The sequence below is a fragment of the Bicyclus anynana genome, chromosome 7, assembly GCF_947172395.1.
Source record: "Bicyclus anynana chromosome 7, ilBicAnyn1.1, whole genome shotgun sequence".
In the NCBI taxonomy this organism is placed as follows: domain Eukaryota; kingdom Metazoa; phylum Arthropoda; class Insecta; order Lepidoptera; family Nymphalidae; genus Bicyclus; species Bicyclus anynana.
The window spans coordinates 15,146,298-15,164,233 of record NC_069089.1 but is presented as its reverse complement, the minus strand read 5'-3'; the positions used below and the strand labels follow the sequence as shown (position 1 = coordinate 15,164,233).

The window sequence follows — 17,936 nt, the reverse complement described above, 5'->3', positions numbered from 1 at the left end:
TATTTTTTTCATTAGCTGAAAACATTAATTAAGAAATTTTATCATGGCAACATGCTTGCAACTCACACCCTGACAGATTGATAATGATCTTCGCCACAAACGGCTAAAAAGATAATCTTCGCATAGTAGCGTTCGTTTGCGTTCGTTTATGGCTAAAAAAGCAGTTTTTTTTTTGTTTATTTCTTCTCTGTCTACAATTTAATGTTTCTTTTTAACTTGTGTCCTATTGACATTTGACGATATTACATGACATTGACAGCTTACACTGGTTAAGAATGTGTTATGAATTCAATTCCAGGATGATTCCAGGTGTTTTTATTGGCTGTTTTGAACCTCCTTCGACTAATTTAGTTATTCTTTGTTTTGAACACTTTAACTCTATTGTCTATGTTTAATTTGTATACAAGAGAGCGAAACAAAAAAAAATTTTCTCAACAGCAATTTGTATCTTCTATCCATAAAAAATACTATCGACCTGCTTATAAATTATAAATAGTAAACAGGCCCATTTTATGAAATGTCCTTTGTCACCGCATGCAGCAAATAGAGAATAGGCTACTCGCCTGCTGTATTAGTCAGAACCTCAGACCAATTATAGAACGACCTGTATCGCACTCATAGTCAGGAACAAAATAGTCTGTCATTTTCTGAAAAAAAAAAACGAGCTTAGATTTGGCATGTATCTTTTACTAAACTAAAAGTTTTTGTCCGTTTTAACACAATTCAATTACACAAAAAGGTATTTTTACGGAGCTCTTTAACCGACGAACACGATTACAACTATTTAACATCGATTCTATAGAGACATTTTTTATAATCGCATTAGACCGTTGATCATTTATTTTGCCAGAAAAGTAACGTCTAGCGAGGCAGGTCCTATACAATAATTGATCTGAGGTCAGAACTCTAGGTAGTTATTGTGATTCTTATTTTTCTCTTTTCAGTTCATTACGTTTATGCAATCGGGTCTTTTGTTTTTATAATAATATTTTTTTTCGATTAAAATATTATTTCTTTTGGGAGATGCAATTTGTGTTAACAAAACGCAATTGACGTCAAAATCAATTGTCAAAAGATCAATCTTTTGCGCCAGTAGAGGGCGCTTGTAATCGCTCGGCCACGTAAGTCAGGGTCGTTTTTCCTTCACAGTTTTAATTTATCACGTTACTTTTGGCCTCTGTGTTAATATGTGAGAATGGTTTAACAACGCAAACGCGTGTGCAAAGTTTTCCAAGTTCAAAAGTCGCCGTTCGAGCGGTAAGTCGCGAAGTGCGTTCGTCCTTCCGTCATTCTTAGTGAATTAGCATTAATTAAACATCCTTGTCGATATCAAGTTTATTATCACAATACAAACATTAACAGAGATTGTTTTCGTGAGCCTGAAGTAAGGGTGTACGTGGATTTATTTATATTTATTTGCATTTGTCGTTCCAGATTGACAAGCAATGTCTCATCCACCAAACACGTACAATAATGTTCCCGGCCAACAAAACACGAATCCTGGAGTTTTCCAACAGTTTAACCAGATTCCGTTGAGCCAGTTACCAGGGGGCGTCAATCAGGATGGAAATTCAAACAAACAAGGCTCAGTGACAGGATTTAACAGTCAAAATCATTTGAATCAAAGTGCAAGCAATTCCCCAGCGTTCAACCAACCTGGAGTGATGCCTCCCACAAGTTCACCAATGAGACCGCTTAAACCTATTAGTAATCAACCTCCTATGCAAAACGTCCAGAACATTCCATTGAATAATCCCAGTGTGCATTCTAAGCCTAATACTGTCCCATCGTCATCACCATACCCAACCAACACTCAGCATCAGATAAACAACAATGCACCCCCTTTAGTTCCCTCTAGTCAGTTTAGTCAGCCTATTACAAATGGTCCAATGTCGGGGCCTAATCAAAGACCAATAAACCAGTATCCTCCATCATCCAGCTTTAGCCCACCTCCACTAACAAACCAATCAACAAATAGCCATTCACCAGTAAATCCTGCACTTGCTAATCAGAGGCCGCCAACTTCTGTGCCTTCTGGTTTAATAAACCAACCAAATACTCCATACAGTGGACCTTTGAATGGTCCTAGAAATAGTCCACTAACACTTGGTTCTTCATCCCTTCCTCCTTCAAGTATACCTAACTATGCACCAACTATAGGTCCTCCAAGAGGCAGCTTAGTGAATGGCCCAAGTCTACCACCAATGTCTGCACCAATGGTTAGCCAAACAGCCCCTCAAGGTTTACCATCTGGGCCTTTGCGAAGTCAACCTGGCCTAAAGAGTGGACCACCACAACTTCAAAACCAGTACAATAATGGTCCTTCTGTACCAAATATGCCACCAATGCAAAGTGGTCTCCCATCAATGCCTCCAATGAGTCAACCAGGATTACAAAGTGCACCTCTATTGCCACCAATGAGTTATCCAGGATTACAAAGTGCTCAAATGCCACCTATGAGTCAACCAGGATTACAAAATGCTCCTCAAATGCCACCAATGAGTCAACCAGGTTTACAAACTGCACCAGTAATGCCCCCAATGAGTCAGCCAGGATTACAAAGTGCTCCTCGAATGCCACCAATGAGTCATCCTGGATTACAAAATGCTCCTCGAATGCCACCAATGAGTCAACCAGGCTTACAAAGTGCCCCAGTAATGCCCCCAATGAGTCAAGCAGGACTACAAAGTGCTCCTCGAATGCCACCAATGAGTCAATCAGGTTATCAAAGTGCACCAGTAATGCCCCCAGGGCTACCAGGTGCTCCTCCAATGCCACCAATGAGTCAACCAGGGTTACAAGCAGGGGGCCCCCCAGCTCCCCAACCGATGCCTGGCCCAGCGAGTGGTCCTCCAACAAATATGCAAAACAGATACCCTCAAATGCAGTACTCTACTCCGCAACAGAACCAATTGCAGCAAAACATTTCAAAGCAGTTCCCTACACACAACATGTATGGTGTGACGCAGCAAATGGGACAGTTAAGTGTCACCAAACAAGGATTTGATCAGCTGTGGGGTCATCAAATGGTTGACCTGCTACGATGTAAGCATATACTGCCTGAATATCCTGAAGATCCGCCAGAAATAAGGCTTGGCCACCAATTTGCAGAATCACCAAATTGCAGTCCAGAGTAAGTCATGAACTTGTTTATCACACCAGTATTATATTTTTCTTTCATTTCGTGAAAATGTGTTTCCATATGCTAAATTTCCATATGGCTTAGTGTATGTGTAGTGTTCATCTTTGTTTTTATGCGCTAAGCGCAAAGATTATGTTAATTCCCATTAAAACTCCTGAACTGATTTAACTGAAGCTAAAATATGGAATGGATTATACTTGGATTAATATAGGCTAAATATTTTATCTTCATAGTTCTCACTGAATTTGTGAAAAAAGACTTTCACGCAAATTGAGTTGCTGGCATCTGCCAGTCTTAAATTTAAAAAAAAAGATACCTGTCAAATTGAGAACTTCTTTTTATTTGAAGTTGGTTAAAAACAATTGCAATGCTTTAGTCTCATAAAACCTTGAAATCACATGACTGAATAGTAATATTTAAGGTTAAAATAGTAAAATATAATAATAAATAGTTTGGTTTATTTCAATACTTGGATGGCTTAGAAGAAGAAAAACGACAAATCTAAAAAAAACAGCTAAACATATCATTTATATTACAGTTTAATGAAATAGAAAGCTAGTTACACTTCTTAATTTCACTAGAAATCAGATATTGTACAGTGACAGTTGTAGGTCATCTGTAGTCTTAAATAGAATTTTGCATTCTATAGAGGGTTTAACTACCTCATTGATTTATTGGCTAGCATATGTGGCATTGAATTACAAAGTCCTGGGTTTGACTATGAAATACTTTTCTTTCTTTTTAGTAATTCTTCACTGCAAATTTGTACTTTGAGATCCTTTAAATTATAATGAAGCATACTGAGGTGTAGTCATAACTGATCCTCAAACGTTTTTACAATTTTACTATTGGTTTTAAATTACAATTTTACTATTGCTATTAAATTGTGTCCTATGTAAATGTAAATGTTGTTATTATATACTATTATTTAAGGTTAAATAAAGTTATACCACACAACACTAGGCTACACAAAATTATGATAAATCTATTTTTCTTTTTTTTTTTTAAAAGAATATTTGCCATAATCTTTTTTTTTAATATTCCCATTCCCCTTGCAACTAGTCGGGAAAGATTGTATTAGGAGTGGGTATATCAATAGACCAACAAGGCGGGGATCAAACCACCACCCCTTGATGATGAGTCTGACTGCTCTTACTGTTGAGTTATTGAGGCTCTAAAGGAAAAAGGAAATAAAGGCATGTTTATATAAAAAAACTGTATTAAAAAATCTCAGACTTAACTTCAAGGCTTTTGTCAATGCAAGCTTATAGTTAAATTTTACTACCATATAAAATTACTTATATAGTATATTTTAAAACAATGAGGCAGAAGAAGGTTCCGAATTCTAATAAAGTCTTTAATTAACATAATATATATCTTAAAATTCATATTACATAACATGATTTCTTGGTAACTAATTATAATTTAAGTTGTGCAAGTGGTTAGCAATTATCTAATTGTAAAGTCAGTACATGTGCTTGATGCTGACTCATGTCTACGTTTTGCATCAGGTCATAGTTTAGGTACATACATGTATTTATTTATTGTTTTGATACATTCTTTGTCTTGAATCATCAAACATTGATAAAACATTACCTAGTCATATATAAACAATTTGACAACAATTAAATTTAATGTTATATAAATAACAAGCAGATGCATGCAATTTTGTCTTTATGGAAAACCATAATATTTAACTGACATTGACTGTCAAGTTGATTTGGTCTATTGATACTCTATGTTCACTTTTTCCTTTCACGAGTCTACAAAACTTCCTCCATATTTCATGAAAATGTGTTTTTGTGTGCTGAATTTTCATATGCCCTCTATGTAGTGCACTTTCTTTTTCTTTTTTATTCTTTACAAGTTAGCTCTTGACTATAATCTCACCTGATGGTAAGTGATGATGCAACCTAAGATGGAAGCGGGCTAAGTTGTTAGGAGGATGAAAATCCACACCCCTTTCGGTTTCTACACAACATTGTACCAAAACACTAAATTGCTTTGCGGTACGCCTTTGCCAGTAGGATGGTAACTAGCCACGGCCTAAGCCTCCCACCAGCTAGCATTAATGGCTTATCTTTATATTTAGGCACTGTATGTAGTTGGTTTTATTACATTTCTGGTAAAGCAACACTTATACAATAGACACAGACGGGTAAATTTTTTTACATGAATTGATAGCATACATAGATAGTATTTTAAGGTCCAACAGACCATTTAATATACTTGAGTATAAACCATTGAATTTAATAGGGTAATTGACTTGCTAATCTAATCATTTAAATTTGATTTATTGATAATTAGAATTATTCACTACAATGACTTCTTATCTCTTTAATGTGTTTCTTTTGTTTATGTTCGAAAAACACAAATGCAATATTGGTTTACTAGCTTTTGGCTGCAGCTTCTTTCATATGTAGATTTCATTACTTGGCAACAGTACTTTTTGTGGAAGAAGGATTTGTCCATATTATTTTCAATTCGATTTTGATTCGAAAATGTTTAAATATATCATTAATTATTATAAATTATCAATTTCTGAACACTTATATGTTTTAACAAATATAATAATTGTTCTAAAACTAAATTATTAATACAATGTGTTGTAACTTAATCAGCTATGACCTCAAAACTCTACTGAGTGGGTCTAATATTATATTTATTATTTAATAATACTATTTAATATTACTGAGATATCTCCTGTCTAATTAAGTTTGTAAACAATTGTTATAATATGTTTTCATTTTTAAGTTATTAGGGTACAATCAGTAGCGTGCTGTGGTAGGGCACTGTATCAAAATTAGTCAGAGTAAAGATTTCTCACATAGAAATAAACAAAAATGCTTGCTTAATATATGACAGTGACTTTACCTATGTAGGATGTTTGCGTTTTTAGAAAAAAAAATTGCCTTTTTATACATTTTGTCATTTCATAAGTGAAACTATATAGGCAGTTTTATATGATTTTTTTCCGGGACGCACCAGAACTAACACTGTGGATTACATTTTACCAATTTTCGCGTTCACATGTAAGGGGTCCTTGTAGTCCAGGGGCCCGTATCATTGATATGGCGGAAGCTACGCTCCTGGGTACAATGATACTGACAAAGATAAAAGTATTGACTCGCATGAATTTATCCAAATATAACCCAAAATATAGTCTATGTCCATCTAGTATAGTGTAGCTTTCTAACAGTGAAAGATTTTTTCAAATCGGTTCAGTAGTTTATGCAAAAAAGAGCTCAATGCAAAAAAACAAATAATCAAATCTTTCCACTTGATAATGTTACTAGCAGACGCCGCGCGGTTATTCGCGTTGTTCTCGTTTCCGCAGAAATACAGGTATAAAATAATTAAATCCTTTGTATAAAATATTAGTATAGATAATAGATATAACCTAATTAGGGTTCACTTTCTGTTCTTGGATGGTTTCAAAAGTAAAGGGGACAGATACAAATATGAAATGACTGAGGTTCTTCTTTTACTTGTTAGTACTATTGTCATACCCATTCCTTGGCTTTTCTATTTAGTGTTAGTACAAATTGTAATCAAGGCTTTATTTTTAACTAAATATCTGTTTGTCTTTCAGAATTTTCAGATGTACAATAAACAGGATCCCTGAGACCAACTCATTGCTGCAGAAGTCTAGATTACCTTTAGGTATTCTGATACATCCATTTAAAGACTTAAATGTGAGTACAATATGAACAGTAGCTTGATCATTTATTTAAATCTAAATACCTATAAATAGTATAAAATAAAAACGCAGTTTAGAAACTTTTTAGTAGCTAGAACTCTTGGAACAGAGCTTTACTAAGGAATTACTACCATTGACCTCTTAAAATAAAAGGACAATCATGTAGAAAATTTCACTTAAAAACTGGCCAATTTTGCTTTGACAGTTTTAGAATTATTATTGGTAAAGAAAATTATACCTTAAGGTCTTTAAATATAGTCCACAATTCAATAAAATCCCAAATTAAGAGCAAATTCAACTTTAGGTTTTCAAATTAAGGTTAAATTTGCAAATGCGACTTGAATTGAGTGCCAAGAAGTGGCAAGAAGTTGTCTTTGGCACTCATTGAGAGGGGGCGTTTTTTGGTTGCTGATTGTGCATCCACTTTTTAATAGGAGATTGATGAGTTCTACATATGTTTATTTCTTCAAACAAGCATCAATGTTGTTGCAAGCAAGACAAGCATCAGTCTGTCTATTGGTGAAGTTGTTTCTATTAAACTACTTTATTTAAAAAAAAAACAGTAGTAGTAGTACTTAAATTAGAAATGTATATTGTACTTACATGATAGTTTGTTTAAACAGTTGGCAATTTCTTCAGAAGTGTACATTGTACAAGCATGTATATAAGTAATGTGACATGTTTATAATGATATTATGTCATTGTTATTTATGGCTGAAAAATACTATAAATTACAAGTTCCATCGGATTTACGTCAGATTTATTTAAGAGAGTGCTCAGGAATCTGTCTGTCTGTCCATTGGTCTGTCTGTCCGCTTGCTGGGTGTCCTGGAATCTTCTTGGAGTATCTCTACCACACAATGGATTCAATGAATGAAATACACTTTATTGTATTCCATAAACATAAACTAAAAATACAACAATAATTAATTCAATAAAAACATTATACGGGTATAATAGGTGGAATATTGCTAAAAAGCGATCTCTCACAGGCTACTTTATAAAGAGATCTTTATAAATAATCATATATAGGAATGGACCTGGCAGTCACACAGTGAATCTATGGAATTTGAATCTATCGAATTTTTATTTTCTGATTTTGCCTGGTTTGATAATGTGATATTTTCTTAATGGGACCTCAGCGGCGTCACCGAGGGTTTTGGGCGGGCGCAGAAGCATCGCCTGATGGGGCCTGAAGTCAAAAGCTGAAGATGTGGGCGGAACAACTCTCTTAGGGTGTCTCCTCTGAGACTCGGACCTCTGCTTAGAGGGCCATTCTAGAAGGGAGGATCTATGGAATGCTAATAAGTTTGTATGTCTGTTACAGCATTTGCCCGTCATCCAGTGCACATCCATAGTGAGGTGCCGCGCGTGTCGCACCTACATCAACCCCTTCGTGTACTTCGTCGACGCCAAGCGGTGGAAATGTAACCTTTGCTACAGAGTCAACGATTGTAAGTGTATTTACACTAAAAAAATAATAATTATTTATTTATTTAAGTAAAATATCTTGACTACGATACGCTCGACTTGGGGAGATATCTGGTGAATGCCACACGAAACGTGTAATCGGGGAAAAAAATAAAAGAAAAAAAAGGTAGGTGTAGGGTAGGGGTACGGTGGGGTAGGTGTAGGGTAGAGTAGGCTAGGGTAGTTGAAAGTTTACATCGAGTTTCACGCGGACGCAGTCTCGAGCGTCCCCTAGTTTATACATAACTAGCTGACGCCGCGTTGTTTCACCCGCGTGATTCCCGTTCCCATAGGAATATGGGGATAATATATATATAGCCTATAGCCTTCCGCGATAAATGGGCTATCTAAACCAGTAGTTCCTGAGATTAGCGCGTTCAACCAAACAAACTCTTCAGCAGTATAAAATTATTATAGATTGTGCTGCCTAATAAAACTAATAATGTTTTAATACAAAATGGTCGATATTTGCTTTATCGTACTACAACTGTATTAAAAATAAACAAAAATACCCAAGTTTAGGCCACGTAGAGTTGTACGTCACAAATGCTGACTTAGGATAGGTGTATTTTGGACAAAACTTTGTTGGTTAATTTAAACTTTTCAATGAGGATGATGACTAGGTAGGAATGTATTGATTTTTATGATACATTCGGGTAAATTAGGTCAATGTTAACTAATTTATACATAAAAAGAAAAGATTGTCTGGATATTTGCAAAATAAATGAGATTATAAAATTTCAAAATCTATTAAAAATCTTTTATCGTAATTAAATGAAAATTCATACAGTTTTAGCTTCCGTACATTAAATGTGACATTTTTTAATACATGAACTATAAACATAAACGCACAAATAACAAAGATATTAGTAATTTTGTTTGAACACACATACAAATCTAACGATAATTACATTACCTACGATGTCATTGGCCGCGTACTGACTGAGCGAGCAGCTTCGCGAGGCAGCCTCGGACGTTTGCCTCGCAACGTTTGCCGCGCGAGGCAGCCTCATTCTGTAATTTAATACACATGAGACTGCCGCGCGCGGCAAAGCCGAGCCAGACCGAGGCTGAGCAAAAGACTCGAACGCTCAGTAGTTACTCACAAGTCGAACAGAAGCCACGCGCGAGTAGCGCATATTCAGTTTAGATTAAGATTATCATGAGGCCGTGCGTTCGGAAGGCTATCGCCACCACTGCCTTTATACTGATTCATCAACTTGTACAAAAAAAGAAAAGAAAAAAATCTAAACATTTTTGGATAAAAACGTTATACAAAAACAGATTTCAAGCTGGAAACAGAATATTTGAAGAGCTGTGCTTTGATGACGCAGAAAGCAATTTCACTAGAATGAATAAAATTGAATTTGAACATCTGTACTCTCTTATAAACGCCAAAATAAGCAAGAAGGACACAAATTTTCGAGAAGCAATAACCGCAAGGGAAAGATTGTTGGTTACGTTAAGATTTTTGGCCACGGGAGATTCTTATACCAGTTTGCAGTATCTGTTTCGTATATCAAAACAAAGAATATCAGTAATCGTTCATGAAGTTTGTGATGCGTTAATCGATGTGCTAAGGGATTATGTTAAGGTAAAATAAAATAATTTTATTCCATTTTTCGTACATTTTTATTAATTATTACAACATGACAAATAGACAAAAAGACAATATGAAACGCTTAATTAAACAAGTACTTATCTAACAATGAGGATGAGGAGGCGGAGGGGGCATCGGTGAGGTAGGAGGGATCGGTGGGGTAGGAGGCATCGGTGAGGTAGGAGGCATCGGTGAGGTAGGAGGCATCTGTGATTGAGGAGGCATCGGTGATTGAGGAGGCATCGGTGAGGAAGAAAGACAAGACGTATTATTGGAACTGTTTAGCCCACTGTATGATTGAGTATAATAACCAGTGTATGATGGGTATGCTCCCATGTCCGCTTCGAAAATAATTTTATTTATAGCATGCTTTACATGTGCTAAAGTAAAAGCGTCATATTTTCGCAACTCATTTGCGACATATTGCCCATAAACATCGTAGGAGTCATGTTTTTCCGAAGCAGCACTATCACTTGCACACTGTTGTAATAGTGTTAAGGCTTCTGATATAGCATTATCAGTTAAATCATTTGGCTCAGTTCTTTTAGTTCTCTTCTTTGCTCTCGTATATTCATTTCTGGTTTCTTTAACTGTATTTTCATTACCGACTTGATTTTGAGTTTCACTTTGACTGCCACTATTTTGAGTTTCATTTTCACTGCCATCATTTCGAGTTTTACTTTGACTTCCATCATTTTGAATTTCACTGTGACATGCATTCTGCAGGGTGAAAAATCATAATTTTAATTACAGATACCATCATCCGAAGAAGAGTGGCTTACTATAGCAAGAGAATTTGAGACAAAATGGAATTTTCCGCATGCTATTGCAGCAATGGATGGGAAACATGTTATATTACAATCGCCTATAAATAGTGGCAATGATTTCGATTGTTACAAATTGTTTCCCAGTATAGTCCTATTTGCTTTAGTTGACGCCAATTATAAATTCCTGTATGTAGATGTTGGTAGCAAAGGTCGTATATCAGATGGCGGTGTGTTTAAAAATACCAATTTATATAAAAAACTTGAAAGAAGGGAACTTAATATTCCTCCGCCAGAAATCTTACAAATACCTTATGAAACTGCAGTGCCGTATTTTATTTTGGCCGATAAAGCATTTGCATTGGATGAGTACACAATGAAACCTTATGAAGGTACTCCAAATCGAGGTTCAATGGAAAGGATCTTTAATTACCGACTGTCCAGAGCAAGGAGAGTTGTGGAAAATGCTTTTGGCATTTTAAGTTCTGTGTTCAGAGTATTGAGGAAGCCCATACTATTGGAACCAGAAAAAGCTACAAAAGTCGTGTTAACTACTATATACTTATATAACTACTTGCGAAGGGATCAAGAGGCCTCTCAAAGGTTTACTGCCCCGGGATCATTTGATGTCGAAGCTGAAGGAACAATAATACCCGGGCGATGGCGGCAGGATACAGAAATGTCATCAATGCTACCTATTCGAGCTATGCCACGGCGAGGGCCAACAGATTTAAAAGAAATACGTTCACATTTAGGGAGACATTTTATTACAAATGGAGCAATTGCTTGGCAGAATAATTATCAGTAAATACTCACGTCTTCAGGTAAAGTATCTTGAGTATTTCCTGGATGGTTTCTATCGCCCAGGAAGCTGAAAGCTTCATAGGCGTACCAATTTGATTTATATATGTCACCACGACCTGTAATAAATAATAAATTAATTAAATTTGTACGACTGACTATAAATATGTAATGACTGTACGAAAACATAATAATAAACATAAACATACCTGATCCTGTGATACGGCTTTTCTTTTCACGTGACCTTTCCCTCCTATAGGATCCTAGCAAAGACTCCATCTTTTTTTTTAAATCCATTATTGGAATGTTCATTTCACGATTTATGTTATTCCACGCATCTTCTCTTAGTCCTCTGTTGGTATAATTAGGACATTGCGCATCCCAAAGTAGTTTATATTCTCCATATAAATGTATTAATTTGAGACACTGTTCTCTATTCATGATAATATAATTATACTTATGTTCTCTATTCCGTATTCGTCGAACAAGCGAGGCAAAACACGACCGTCTTGAGTGCGCGCGGCAAACGTACTGAGGCGCCTTTGAGCATGGACAAAAACCGACAACGTTTGGCTCGGGTCGCGGCACGCTCGGGCGAGGCAGCGCGTGCGTTTGCCTCGGCCGAGGCGCGTCTTGACCGACCGAGGATTTGCCTCGCGCGGCTGCCTCGCGAGGCTGCTCGCTCAGTCAGTACGCGGCTATTAGGTTGTGCCATTTTGTATGGGGCGTTTTTCAGGGATCCGCAAATCTGACCCTTTAAATCCCTGCAGCTCCGAAAGTAATGATCGCAGATACCCTGTTCCTTTTACAAAATTGCTTTACTATTAGCATACTCTCAATTTATATACAATTTAAAAAACTGTCATCATCCCTATTGGAATTTCTACTAATCATAGTTTTCAATTGGTGAAGAAAATTCATTTTTAGGTCAACATAACAATCTATCAATTGACTACTTATTTATAATGATAAAAAAGATTAATTATGCATTTCTTTCAGTGCCAGAAGAGTTTCAATACGACCCGGTGAGCAAGTCGTACGGCGACCCGTCTCGCCGGCCGGAGATCAAGTCTGCCACCATCGAGTTCATAGCGCCCAGCGAGTACATGCTGCGCCCGCCGCAGCCCGCCGTCTACCTCTTCCTGCTGGACGTCTCGCAGATCGCCAGGGAGTCGGGCTACTTGCAGGTCAGGTTCTTTTATGTCAACTTGGTAGGAGAATAGAAAATTATTTATTTATTTATACACACACTTGACGGCCTCCGTGGCGCAGTGGTATGCGGGTGTATTTACAAGACGGAGGTCCTGGGTTCGACCCCGGCTGGGCAGATTGAGATTTTCTTAATTTGTCCAGGTCTGGCTGGTGGGAGGCTTCGGCCGTGGCTAGTTACCACCCTACCGGCAAAGACGTACCGCCAAGCGATTTAGCGTTCCGGTACGATGCCGTGTAGAAACCGAAAGGTGTGTGGATTTTCATCCTCCTCCTAACAAGTTAGCCCGCTTCCATCTTAGACTGCATCATCACTTACCATCAGGTGAGATTGTAGTCTTGTAAAGAATAAAAGAAAAAAAACAAAATATGCCCAGAGAAACATTACAGATTCCCAATTCGTTTCTCGAGCAATCATAAATAATAATTACAACAATAAATCTTAAATTACAAAATGAATATTAAACAATCAAAATAATTTAAAAATTATAAATTCAAATTCAAACAAATTAAAAATTAAGAATAAATTAACATTAACCAAGTCTAATAAATTTAAATTAAACAATTCAAATAATAACAATAGTCAAGAATTAGAATACACAAAAAAAAAGAAGAACCACAGTATAAAAGTGAATAAATATTAACAAATGAACTAACAAAAAATGGCTATGTAGTTAGTCTGTACGCCCTAGAAGTAGGTGCGAGAAGATTACCAGCAAAATCTCTCTATAACTTGCTTATAGACCTTAGCCTTTCTAGAAGTGCAGCTATTTCCATATTAGAACGAGTATCCAAAGCTGCTCTAATAGGATCTTACCAAATTTGGCTAGGCAGGGAGAACAGTACGAGCAGAGAACAGGGAGTGTTGATCGATCGTCAGGGAAGTCCTTAACCCTACATCCTGTAGTCACAAGTCCTGGACTTTGCTTGGTGTTTTTCTCTCTACCACGCGATGGACACGGCACCTGCACGGTGAATCCGTGAAATGCTGAGATATTCGTCTCTTTTTTTAATATTATCATTATTAAAATTACATAAATGTTGATGACAATGATGATGTTGTCTGCAGGTGGTGTGCGATACACTGAAGAGTCACCTGGAGCAGTTGCCGGGCGACGCGCGCACGCAGATCGGCTTCCTGTGCTTCGACGCGCACATACACTACTATCTGATGAGCGAGGAGCTCACCCGGCCCAAGGAGATGACCGTGCTGGACATTGATGGTATGATTTACATATTTAAAACGAAATTATTTAAAACAAAACATTTAACTTCCTGATAAATCAGCTAATATAGTACATTACTGCAGTGGCCGGAAAGAGGCATTGATCGACGAACGTGTGAATGTGGGCCGAGGCGAAGCCAAGGCACATATACGTAAGTCCATCAATGCCTAGTTACGGTCAAGATTTGTATAGTACTTTTCTCAAATAATGTGCGGAAATTAAACTAAGTAGTACAATTCATACAACTATTGCCGGCCGCTGCTCGTACAGCAAGTTCGATTTATCTCGGAAGAAGGTTGTCAAAATAATACTCAAATTTCCAAGCATGGTTGAGACATTTCTCTTAAGGTCAATATCCTCAATAGTTACACAGTCCAATTGAGACTGACAGCCTTGTTCTTTCTTCCCAACGCAATAAAAGAGTGAAACACATTTTTGAGTCAGCCGCTATTGGTCGACTTTCTTTATCTTTCTTTGGTCTCGTTTAGGTCTAGGGAGGCATAAATCGGCTGATAATAATAGTGTCCAACCGAACTTTCAGATTCGGCAACTTTTCAACAAATGAACGGGGATCATCTAAGTTTCGGTTTGGACTGAATTCCAGCCAAAACTAAAACTGAAATTGAAACGGATACATTTGCAAATCTTGAGCTGTGATGGAATATAACTTTCAGCCATCGATCTCCTATTAAAAGTGGATGCACAATCGGCGACCAAAAAACGTCCCCACCCAATAATTGTCAAACACAACTTCTTGGCACTCAATTCAAGTAGTCGCACTTGCAAATTCAACCTTAAACGCAATCCTTAAGGTTGAATTTGCTTTTTATTGAATATTGGACTATATTTAAAGGCTTTTAGGTATTATTTTCTTTACCAATAATTCTAAAAATGTCAAAGCAGAATTGGCCAGTTTTCAAGTGAAATTTTCTATATGATTGCGCGTCCTTTTATTATTAGAGGTCAATGTTTTCAGCCTATCATAATGATGATGGTGAATATAGTTTTATATATATTGCAGACATTTTCCTCCCGTCCCCGGAGTCGTTGCTGGTGAACCTGGGCGAGCACATGGAGCTCATCAAGGAGCTGCTGACCATCCTGCCGCAGCGCTACTCGGCACCCGGCGTGCCCGCCTCCGCGCTGGGGGCCGCGCTGCAGGCCGCGTACAAACTTATGGTCAGTCATCAACGTCGTTAGCCAGCAGCTTGTGTTATTCGTCACAGGGCAAGAACTGCTTCCGTATAATAATACTAGTATTATACTAGTGCGCGACTTCGCTTGCAGGGATCGCTTCTAACGAAGATTAGCTTCTTCTACTTATCACATCACACTAATAATAAAGGCGATAGTTTGTGTGTATGTTTGTTCTTCCATTGCGCTGCGCGCTGCGGCTACTGAAGCGATTTGGCTGAAATTTGGAATGGAAATAGGTTTTACTCGGGATTAACACATACTTTTCATCCCCGAAAAATCCATGGTTCCCGCGGGATTTGTGAAAAACTGAGTTCCACGCGAATATAGTCGCGGGCGTCTGTTAGTTTGTTTACAAAGATATATTATAATTTTTTCAATCACACTTGATGGTAAACGATGATACAGCCTATGGTGGAACGCTCTTGCTTAGAAGATGCCTAAGATGCCTATTCACTCTTGATTTGATACCCATATTGTAGGTGGTGGGGAAAACGGAAGCTGGAAGAGCATTCCATATCTTTGCAGTGCGTATATAAAAGAAAAAGGAACTAAATAGCTTAGTACGCGTCCGAGGAATATCATAGACGTAGCATTTGCCTAGCAATCCTGTGGTAGAACGGCGATGGCGGTACAAGATAAAAAAGATAATATTTAGATTTTAAATAGATAATTTTCGTTACAATTTCTTTCCAGGCACCGACGGGTGGTCGTATAACAGTCTTCCAAACATGTTTGCCAAATATTGGTCCCGGGGCATTGCAGTCCAGGTTAGATATTGAAATTGTTTTAAAAATACCGATTGCCTATTAAAATAATGTGTTTGAAATAAGTCTTAGTCTGATTGGCGAATTTGGTGGAATGAAGGTCCGAAATATATCGATATTAATTATTAAAAGTTAAGGATTTCATAGAAAACATATTTTAAAAAACATGTATTGTTTCAAATTTTCCAAACGTCAAAAACGTTGTCGTCCATGTTGTGACGTCACAATGTCACTTGATGTACGTCAAACTTATTATCCGTTCCGTTTGGTAAATGATTTGTTAACGTGACGTCACGAAACAGTACCAACAATAGACCATCATGGCTGACAGCGTTTTGGCACGTATTGTCAAGAAAATAATTTAAAATAAAAGTTTTCATGTAAGCACGTCTCGAAAAATAATTTTTTTTTTCAATCTAGTAGAACCATTATAGGGATGATGACAGTTTTTTAAATTGTACATAAATTAAGAGTATACTAACAGTAAAGCAATTTTGTAAAAGGAACAGGGTATCTGCGATCATTACTTTCGGAGCTACAGGTATTTAAAGAGTCAGATTTGCGGCGCTGCCGCGGATCCCTGAAAAACGCTCCATACAAAATGGCACGAACTAATGACGTCGTAGGCAATGTAATGATCGTTAGATTTGTATGTGCGTTCAAACAAAATTACTAATATCTTTGTTATTTGTGCGTTTATGTTTATAGTTCATGTATTAAAAAATGACACATTTAATGTAAGGAAGCTAAAACTGTATGAATTTTCATCGAATTACGATAAATTATTTTTAATAGATTTCGGAATTTTATAATCTCATTTATTTTGCAAATATCCAGACAATCTTTGCGTTTTATGTATAAATTAGTTAACATTGACCCTATTTACCCGAATGTATCATAAAAATCAATATATTCAAACCTAGTCATCATCCCCATTCAAGACCATTTAAAAAATGAAGTGTCAACTAACCTATTAAGAATATTTTTTTTCTTGTATTTGAATAGAGAGGACCCCAACGCCCGCTCGTCCAAAGACGTGGCGCACCTCAACCCGGCCACGGACTTCTACAAGCGGCTCGCGCTCGACTGCAGCGGCGCGCAAGTGGCCGTCGACTTGTTCCTGCTCAGCTCCCAGTACTGTGACCTCGCGACGCTCAGTAAGTCAGCGCTATATGCATAAATCAAAAAAAAAAGCATAGACTAGGATTGAGAACCTCCTTCCTTTTTTAAGTAGGTATTAATTACTTGGTATTAAGTCGGTAATTTTACTGGTCCTGCCGCTCCCAATTTTGTCAGCGTGTTAAAATAGCCCTAAAATATAATTTAAGCCTTGGGGCTAGATAGTTTGTGTATATCGTTTAAGTATATTTATTTCTGTACTGCAGGTGGTATGAGCAAGTTCAGCGCAGGCACCGTGCACCACATCCCGCTGTTCCGCGCGCAACGCTCCTGGCAGGCGGAGCAGCTCACGCGCATGTTCACGCGCTACCTCACGCGCAAGATCGGCTTCGAGGCGGTGCTGAGGGTGCGCTGTACCAGGTATAGTTAACGAAGAGCCTCATAAAAAAGATATGTAGGCATAACACGTGACCAATGTACATAAACACATTGTTATCCACTAGACAGACAAGGCAGTTATTTGTTTTGAGTAACACTCTCAATTGTTTATAATTTTTTTTAAATACAAAATATAATACAAAACTTAAAACAATAATATTTTATCTCTTCCACTGTGGGGATAAAATATTTTTATGCCCAAGCAACAGGTGGTCCCGACTCCAAATCAAGCAACAATACCGCTGTAACTTGAGTTCTCTGTCTCCTGTATCTGATATATATATTTATAGAAGGATGTCTGACAAGGCCAGATGGGTAATCAGTCGTAACTAGGTCCCATCCAATTCCTGTGGTTATAGGACACAGGTTCGATGGTGTCTCGATAGTGTTCCCCCCCCTCAAACCTTCCTGTAGCCCTTGTGAACCTAACAATATTCGTCCGTCTGTGAGATCCGTCAGGTCTACTTCATTTGTCTACATCATGTATCTGATCCATCAGAGCGAAA

The 17,936-nt window shown here is 37.4% G+C and overlaps 3 protein-coding genes across 4 annotated transcripts in view; 2 read left to right on the top strand and 1 right to left on the bottom strand.

Annotated features, from left to right (window-relative positions):
* Positions 1-1,088: 1,088 nt before the first annotated feature.
* LOC112045194 (protein transport protein Sec24A) overlaps positions 1,089-17,936 on the top strand; it is a 32,182-nt gene continuing 15,334 nt past the window's right edge. Inside the window, exons 1-10 of the mRNA XM_024081289.2 lie at positions 1,089-1,257; positions 1,435-3,133; positions 6,735-6,837; positions 8,170-8,296; positions 12,477-12,664; positions 13,756-13,909; positions 14,934-15,091; positions 15,803-15,876; positions 16,879-17,030; positions 17,259-17,412. Of these exons, the coding sequence (XP_023937057.2) occupies positions 1,446-3,133; positions 6,735-6,837; positions 8,170-8,296; positions 12,477-12,664; positions 13,756-13,909; positions 14,934-15,091; positions 15,803-15,876; positions 16,879-17,030; positions 17,259-17,412 (2,798 nt within the window). The 5' untranslated portion in view covers positions 1,089-1,257; positions 1,435-1,445. The remainder of the gene's footprint in view (positions 1,258-1,434; positions 3,134-6,734; positions 6,838-8,169; positions 8,297-12,476; positions 12,665-13,755; positions 13,910-14,933; positions 15,092-15,802; positions 15,877-16,878; positions 17,031-17,258; positions 17,413-17,936) is intronic.
* LOC128198219 (uncharacterized) lies at positions 9,475-11,698 on the top strand. Its single transcript, XM_052882407.1, has 2 exons — positions 9,475-9,906; positions 10,666-11,698. Exons 1-2 carry the CDS (start codon positions 9,475-9,477, stop codon positions 11,482-11,484), a joined length of 1,251 nt encoding a protein of 416 aa, XP_052738367.1. The 3' UTR covers positions 11,485-11,698.
* LOC128198221 (leukocyte receptor cluster member 8 homolog) lies at positions 9,999-12,150 on the bottom strand. 2 transcript variants are annotated; one of them, XM_052882410.1, is made up of 3 exons: positions 11,687-12,150; positions 11,493-11,596; positions 9,999-10,632 (listed from the first exon to the last, which is right to left on the bottom strand). In XM_052882410.1, exons 1-3 carry the CDS (start codon positions 11,916-11,918, stop codon positions 10,015-10,017), a joined length of 954 nt encoding a protein of 317 aa, XP_052738370.1. In that variant the 5' UTR covers positions 11,919-12,150; the 3' UTR covers positions 9,999-10,014. The 2 variants fall into 2 exon arrangements, with proteins under 2 accessions (XP_052738370.1, XP_052738369.1); XM_052882409.1 differs by having other exon boundaries at positions 10,000-10,632; positions 11,493-12,147.

Bases quoted from the DNA above. Each gene is read 5' to 3' on its own strand.
- LOC128198219 (XM_052882407.1), top strand. From the start codon at position 9,475: ATGAGGCCGTGCGTTCGGAAGGCTATCGCCACCACTGCCTTTATACTG. The intron at 9,907-10,665 runs GTAAAATAAAAT...TTTTAATTACAG, and splicing joins TGCTAAGGGATTATGTTAAG to ATACCATCATCCGAAGAAGA.
- LOC128198221 (XM_052882409.1), bottom strand. From the start codon at position 11,918: ATGAATAGAGAACAGTGTCTCAAATTAATACATTTATATGGAGAATAT. The intron at 10,633-11,492 runs GTGAGTATTTAC...TTCACCCTGCAG, and splicing joins AAGATACTTTACCTGAAGAC to AATGCATGTCACAGTGAAAT.